The following is an 8206-nucleotide window of genomic DNA, read 5'->3' as shown; positions in this document are numbered from 1 at the left end:
GACAATTTTAGAAAAAAATTTTTCATAAGTAAAAAATCCGTTTTAAAAAAATTTCTACTATTAATTATTTTAATTAAATATAATTAAAATTTATCTTTAATTTAATTTAAAAATAATGCTTTGTTTTTTTTATTTTTTTTTCGAGCAATTTCAATTTGCATTTTTACAATTTATAAATAAATAATATTATGCCTGACTAATATTTTTAATCCGTCATTGATAAAATGTGCAGTTATTTATTTCTCAATTAAAGTTAGAAAAAAAATTTTTTTGTTTACGAAAAGTTTAAAAGAAATTTAAACTTTGTATGTCCATAACTGAATTTAATTGATATTTAATTTATATTTATTTTCAATTTAATTTAAATATATTTTTTCTAAATATGTTGGTCAACGATATATTGAATATCAACGGTCAACACAATTCCATTCTTTTAATTCTTGATTAAAATTTTATAAAATATTAATAAAATAATACTTGAATATTCAATATTTCAATATAGTCATTGGGTTTTTTAAAAAATAATTAAATTATACAAAAGAAAAAAAAAACATACAAATTTTTAACAAAAATAAAAAATCAATTATTTAATTTAAACAGTTGATGTCATAAAATTATGACTGTTTGGTTGTTGTGGCTCCACAAAATTACGATTTGAGAGATGCATAGAGTTAATATGCTCACGTGACCGTCTTGTTTGGCAGGCTTTTTTAATTTCAGCTCGAACTTTATCATTGAGTAGAAAATATAGTGCCACGACAATCCCCTCAAATATTTAATAAACAATTATAATTTAAATAATAGCAATATTAATAATAATTTTATTAAATCAAAAAATTTATTTACTTGACATGAGGTAATCAATTGTTCAGTAATATGCAAAATTGGTGTGGAATGGTCATCACTGTATAACACAATAACCATTAAAATAATTTGGTGGATACCAAAAAGTACAAACAAGATTAAACTGAACTTAGCCAATTTCCTGTTAATTTTTAATGACAAATATAATTAAATTAATTATTTAAAAATAAAATTATATTTTATAATTAGTCAATTTTTTACTCACCAATATTTCATTTTTCTGTGCTGTAGATGAACAGAATTTTTCTTTTTAATATACAAAAGTCTCAGAGTGCTGATGAATAGAAACAAGCTAATCTGCAATAAATTTCGCATTGAATAAGACATTACTCATTTTTATTATCATAATAAAGATAAAAATAATTCTATAAAAAATGATAAAAAATACCCCAAAAAACACTATAATTGATGAATGAATAATTTTCAAGCACAATTTAACGTTATTTGCCCAACAAAGAATATCATTGAAATTTGATATGCTTAAAATGATGGAACTGCCAATGATAATTGCCGGTATTGTCCAGCCCAAAAATACGTAATATTTTATACTCGATGTTTCTCTGTGAAATGGAAATTTAATGATTTTTTGAAGATAAAATCCTTCCGTTGCGATCCATGTGTAATTTGCGATAATTGAATAATGCCAAAGACATATCACTGCTTTGTCAGTCCAGCTCTACGAAAAGAAACAAAAAGAAAAAGTCATTTAAATTTAACAAGGTTGTTTTTATTTTTGAATATGTCTATTAATTATTCATTTGATTTTATTACTTTGTCATTATTTGGATAATAATATTCATCATAACCAGGTACTTCAAGTTCAAGATTGTTTGTCAAGATAATCATTGTAGATCTCATCATAAATGACATACACGTATTCATGTGAATACGTATATTATGTTCATTACGGAGATTTGTTTGTCAAAAAATAAAAGTCATCGCCATGATTATAAAAACTACTGTTGCTAAATTACAATAACTTGCAACTGTTTCTATTTCTTGTGTCCATGTCTATAAAAAAATTAATTAATTAATTTTATTTATTTATAAAGATATAAATACCTATATAGATCTTTTTTTTACTCACAGTTTTTTTGATTTTATTTTTTACTATTTTATATTTTTCATAAAATCAAAAATTTTCATAATTAATTTTTATGAATAAAAATTTAATTTATTTATTATATTAAAGCAATTTTTATTGTTGATTTTATTTGTTGTCACGTTTTGATAAAGTCATGGGTCAAGCATTTTATATTTGGTTATATGAAATAATAAAAAAAAAACATCCAATGCACCATGTTCGCTTAAATATTTTTTTCATATTTAATTAAATTTAATTTACAATATTTTTGAATAACTTTGAAAAATAAATTATTAAAATATTGGTATTTGCAATAAATGAAGACACATTATAAAATAATTAATATTGAAAAAATTAAGTATACAATTGACATTGCAATTCAACTTACTTGTGAGAGTGATGAATTGCTACTATCATTTGAAAATTCAGTTGATTCGATTTTTATAGTTTCAGCATATTGATGATCGATACAAAGACTATAATTTGTCCATTCAGTATTATCATAATTTTTATACCATTCACCACTTGACATGCACTGCTTTGATGCCGTGAGATTTTCAAAATTTTCGTAACCTGATATTGCTGGACAGGGAAGTGTTGCCCAATTTTCTAATTGTGTTTTTGGCCAGCACAGATAACCGTCAAATACCGATGGACAAAAATCACCGTTGCTTTGTAAAAAATCTAAAATGTTATAAATTATTTTAGCTAGATAAAATTTCAACTGCGAGTATTTGAAGCTATTTTCTCTTTCATTTCAAGTCAAAGACAAATGGTATAAAGATAGAATAAAAAAAAGAAAAGTTTTATTTGTAATAACTTGATCAATTTTTCTAAGAAAACTGATAATTAGTTCATCATCAAACATTTTAGAATAAGTATACACAGTTATTATTATTTTTTTATTAACAACATCCAATTATCAGAAAACAGAATTACTCAAATATAATAATATTAAAACATAATAATTCTAGGAAAATGATGAATAAAATGTTATTAAAATTGTAAAATATAATATTACATGGGAAAATGTAAAAATGTACAATTACAATAACTAGAATAATTTTAATAACCGAGGAAAAAAGTTTTAAAAAATAAATAAGAAAAAATATGATATTAATGAGAATCCAATAACGACTTTAACGACCGTAAACTTAGATTTTATTTATCTCAATTGAAAAGCTTTTTTAATAATATTTTTATTTATTTCTTTTGTTTTGAGAAAAATATAAAATAAAAAGGATCAAATATCAAAAAATACGAAATGATGAAACCATTTAAATTTGGACAAATGAAATATATTAAAAAATAATAATACATTTTCAATATATTAGTTTTTTTCTTTTAATAAATGATAAATAAAATAAAATAATAAAATTAAATTAAATTTCATTGAATATCATCAATAGAATGTTTTTTTTTTTTTTAAAAAAAAAAAAAAAGGAAAAAATATTTCATCAAATTTACTACGGTTGATGTGTTTTCAAAAATTTTTTCGCAAGTCCACCGGATTAGTAAATATTCAATAAATTCAATATGTAAATTAATATTACATTCCTTTTCTATGCACAATCACGTTTTCAAAAATAATTTGGTCAGTATAAATTTAAAAAAAGTGAAATCAAACCGTAAACGTAATTTGAATTAAAAAACTTTTTTATTATTTTTTGAATTGAAATGATATCACATACGTACGTGATTTATTAATAAAAATATAAAATTATTCGTTTATTTTTCTTTAAATAACTTACTCTTAATCAATGATGAGTTGCACAATTTTTTCTGATCGTCAAAAAAACCATATTGTTCTTCAGCAACGGTAGAAAAAAAAAATAAAAAAAAACAATAAAACTTAATTTTATAGTTCATGCTTATTTACAAACATGAAAATACATAACAGTTCACATCCAAGCTTTATCAAGCCACATTGTCAAAGAATAAAAATAAATAAAAAAATTTAAATAATATATCATGGTTTATTGAGCACTAAAAACTATACCATTGCTAGAAAAAAAAAAAAGTATATTTTTAATTTACACATTCAATGCATTTCACAAAAATAAGTTTTTTATTATAGAAAAACACAGTCTAAACTATAATTGCAATATTTAAATTTTATAAAATTATAGAGGAGCGATAGATATGGTTACTTCGCAGCCTCTGATACGTCTGAAGCATTTTAGGATATTGACATTTGTAAATACGCGATAAAATTAATTTCCCATACGCGCAAGCGTAATTTTGATAATACCCCGTAAAAACCAGGTAAAATATTTGTCTTCAACATAAACTCAAGCTTAGATATGTGACATTTATTATGTGAGACAAAAAAAGAAATGTGCGATTTGTTGAATTATTAATATAATTATATATTGGAGTAAATATATCACTTAAAATATATTTCGCTGTAAAATATTTTTAGTTGTTTACGTACAATGTAGAATTGTCATTGTTAAATAATCCCTAAATAATAGTATATTTTTTTCTATACAAGTATAACTTTAGTGTAACATTTTATTTCATTTTAATTAGTCAAAGTAACGGCTTTATATATTTTTGCAATAAAAATGCGTTCACTGTATAGCTTTTATTTGAATGGAAAATTAAGTCTTCAACTCTTCATTTGAATTTTCTATATTTTCCTTTTTGTATTTTCACATAATTCACAAAATAACTTTTAATTGCTATATACAAATCAAAGAGGAAAACAAGCTTTACAACGAGAAGTTTTTTCATTTTATTTTTACTTCATAAATTAGTTATTTTTATATGTTTTAAAATATAAAAATAAATATTAGTATGTATATGTATATTTATAAAAATAATATAAATAAAACCTTTTTTTTAAGCAAGGCACATTTATCAGAACACATTTTTGTTTGATAAAATATTAATTTTCACCTAATATTACTAAAATGGATATAATGTTATCAAAGATTATTTATTATTAATATTAATAAATTAAAATTATGTACATTATATTGACTATGTTCTATTATTCCAATTTTAAAACTTGCTTTTCCGGTTCCAACAGATTATCCTTATAGATAAAATTCGGTTTACTTAATTAAAAATTCTCATTATTATTATTATTTTGTTGAAATTCACATTGAAAACCGGTTTTTAAATATATGTCAATGTTTTAATAAGTCAATCTTAAAATAAAACATTAATTATTATTTATATAAATAATAAAATGTGAAATATAAATAAAAGATATATGAATTTACTGAAAAAAATTTTTTAATGAAAGTTTACAAATTTAAATTGATTTAAATATTCAAATTCGTACAGCCATTTTTTTTTTATCTATCGTAACTAAATAAAAATTTACAGAGATTATCATTACCGACATTATCAAGAGCCATCTACAATTCTACTTTTAAAAAATTTTATTATAAACAACACACACATGCGCAATGCTGATCACACACATACTATCATCGATTAATGACTGTGATGTGTGCATATATGTAATACTACATATATGGATGTGTGTACATGTCAGCTCCAATTTTATTAATATTTTTATTATAAAGCTTTGGCTATAGTGATGTATCATAGTAACTTTTAACATTAGAATTTTAATTTTTCGTCGCCATTTTGAATCTACGTAACTGATAGCACATTACCGACATTATCAAGAGCCATCTACAATTCTACTTTTAAAAAATTTTATTATAAACAACACACACATGCGCAATGCTGATCACACACATACTATCATCGATTAATGACTGTGATGTGTGTACATGTCAGCTCCAATTTTATACATATGTATAATATTTGATAAGCTTGATTTAGCTTGATTTAGCTCATCTTGGAGTAACGTTGTACAGTTGTAAAACTTGTAAACATATACACTGGCAAGAAATGGCGTCCACCGAGCAGGTTGGATTAAATAAAAATTGGGAGTTATCACTTTATGAGCTTCATAGACAACCACAAGAACCAATAATTGACAGTACAGAAATAGCTGTTAGTCCAAGAAGTTTACATAGTGAATTAATGTGTCCAATATGTTTGGATATGTTAAAAAAAACAATGACAACTAAAGAGTGCCTACATCGATTTTGTTCAGACTGCATCATCACAGCATTACGTAGTGGCAATAAGGTACATAAACAAACTACATTCATTATTATTATTAACTACTATTCAACAACAACAATTAATATTTTCATTACAGGAATGTCCAACATGCAGAAAAAAATTAGTATCAAAACGTTCATTAAGACCAGATCCAAATTTTGATTTATTAATATCAAAAATATATCCAAGTCGTGATGAATATGAAGCACATCAAGAACGTGTTTTAGCTAAATTAAATAAATCACATTCACAAGCAGCACTTGTTAATTCAATAACAGAAGGTATTAAATTACAAAGTCAAAATAGACCACAACGTTCACGTAAAACAGTTAATGATACTGAAAATACAAGTAATTTACCATCATATAATAATACACCAAATGTTAGTGCACCAGCAACACCAAATCCATCAGCAATTATTGCTAATCAAAGTGATTCATCACAAAGTGCAACTGGTCTTAATAACAGTGGTGGTAGTGTTGTTAATAATAACAACAACAACAACAACAATAATAATAATAATAGTAATAATAATAACAGCAATAATAATATAAATAGTTTAAATTCACAAAATTCAAATAGTGTTTCACAACCTGCAAGTAGTCCAGCAGCATCTGGTAAATATTTTATTTATTATTTATAAATATTTTATATGAAATAAATAATTACTTTTTTTTAAATAGGAACAACATCGAGAAATTCAACAACACCATCACCAAATCCATCAAATCAACTTCCAAAACCAGCAAAACGTCAAAAAAGTTTACAAAATTCCGAAAATGATTCATCAAGTGCTGAAGCTGAAACTGGTGGTGGTGATTCGATGGTTGATACTGAAGGTGAAGGACCAAGTGAACCATTAACATTAAATGAAATTGAACTTGTTTTTAAACCACATCCAACTGAAATGGCTGGTGATAATTCACTTATTAAAGCACTCAAAGAAAATAGTATAAGATATATTAAAACAACAGCAAATGCAACTGGTAATTTATAAATTTATCATTATTATTAATATCATTAACTAAATGAATAAATGATTAATTAATTTTTATTTATAGTTGATCATCTCAGTAAATATTTGGCAATGCGTTTGACATTGGATCTTGATACAGAATTATCAGAGTCTGAAAGACTACTTAATTTTTGTATTTATATTGCTCCATCACCTGGTCAGTATGTTGTATTAAGTGGTGCTCAAACATTGAGACAAGTTAATGATAGATTTTGGCGGGTTAATAGACCACTTGAAATGTTTTATTCATGGAAAAAAACATAGTGAAAATTTTGTCACTATATAATCAGATGCTAGCTGATTAATACTTTAAAATATCAATTTTCAAATGAATGATGCTTTTTTTTTTTTTAAATATTTTAATCAACTTTTTTTTTTTATAAACAATATATATTTATATATATAATTTCTTAATTATAAATTATAAAATTAAATGATTATTAGAGGGGGATTTAAATTTAATGTGTAAAATTTTAATTGTCAATTTTTTGTTGACCAAATTTATCACTTTTTTGTTAAAGTATCAATCAATTTAAGACAAAAAAGTTGATAAATTTTATTATTGTACATTTTTTAGATTAGTTTTATTAATTTTTTCATTTTGATAAAATAAAATTGCGTAACATTCAGATTAAATTATTTTTTTTTTCTTTTTTCATGGAATGTTGTCAAGTGTAAAAAAAAAAAAAAATTATACATGTTTTTATTTTACGTGCAAAAAAAAAATAATAACATTTTGGTAAATGACTCTATATTCATATTAATTGATATTATTTTTTTTTTTAAATTAATTAAAAATACAAAGATAGTTGTACTAATAGTTTTTTAACTTTTTATTAAAAAAATAAAATACAATTTGTCATTTTTTACAATAAATCAATCAAATTGGACAGACCAAATTTAAAAAAAACCACATTGTCGTAAAGTATTTTGATAAATTGATAGAAATTTGAAATAAAAAAACTGAATTTTGAAAAATCCAAGTTAATTGTAATAATAAAAAAAAAAAAAAAAAAAAAAAATCTATATGTATAATGTTTAATGTCATTGTAAATATATAAAAAAAAAATTATTTACATAAATGATATCTATATTTTTTTCCTTAAACATTGATTCATGAAAGCAAAAATAAAAATTTTTAATTTACAAAA

General features: G+C 22.9%; 1 protein-coding gene across 1 annotated transcript; it reads left to right on the top strand.

Annotated features, from left to right (window-relative positions):
* Positions 1–5681: 5681 nt before the first annotated feature.
* Positions 5682–8206, top strand: LOC122860961 (E3 ubiquitin-protein ligase RING1). The gene is made up of 4 exons (XM_044165056.1): positions 5682–6064; positions 6138–6657; positions 6724–7026; positions 7102–8206. The coding sequence occupies exons 1-4, from the start codon at positions 5822–5824 to the stop codon at positions 7317–7319; spliced, it is 1284 nt and encodes a 427-aa protein (XP_044020991.1). The 5' UTR covers positions 5682–5821; the 3' UTR covers positions 7320–8206.

The sequence above is a fragment of the Aphidius gifuensis genome, linkage group LG1 (assembly GCF_014905175.1).
Source record: "Aphidius gifuensis isolate YNYX2018 linkage group LG1, ASM1490517v1, whole genome shotgun sequence".
In the NCBI taxonomy this organism is placed as follows: Eukaryota; Metazoa; Arthropoda; class Insecta; order Hymenoptera; family Braconidae; genus Aphidius; species Aphidius gifuensis.
The sequence above is the reverse complement of the archived record's forward strand: the minus strand, read 5'-3'. Positions and strand labels throughout refer to the sequence as shown.

Coding starts and splice junctions, on each gene's coding strand:
- LOC122860961 (XM_044165056.1), top strand. CDS start 5,822: ATGGCGTCCACCGAGCAGGTTGGATTAAATAAAAATTGGGAGTTATCA. Junction 6,658..6,723: donor AAGTAGTCCAGCAGCATCTG/GTAAATATTTTA, acceptor TTTTTTAAATAG/GAACAACATCGAGAAATTCA. Junction 7,027..7,101: donor AACAACAGCAAATGCAACTG/GTAATTTATAAA, acceptor TTTTATTTATAG/TTGATCATCTCAGTAAATAT.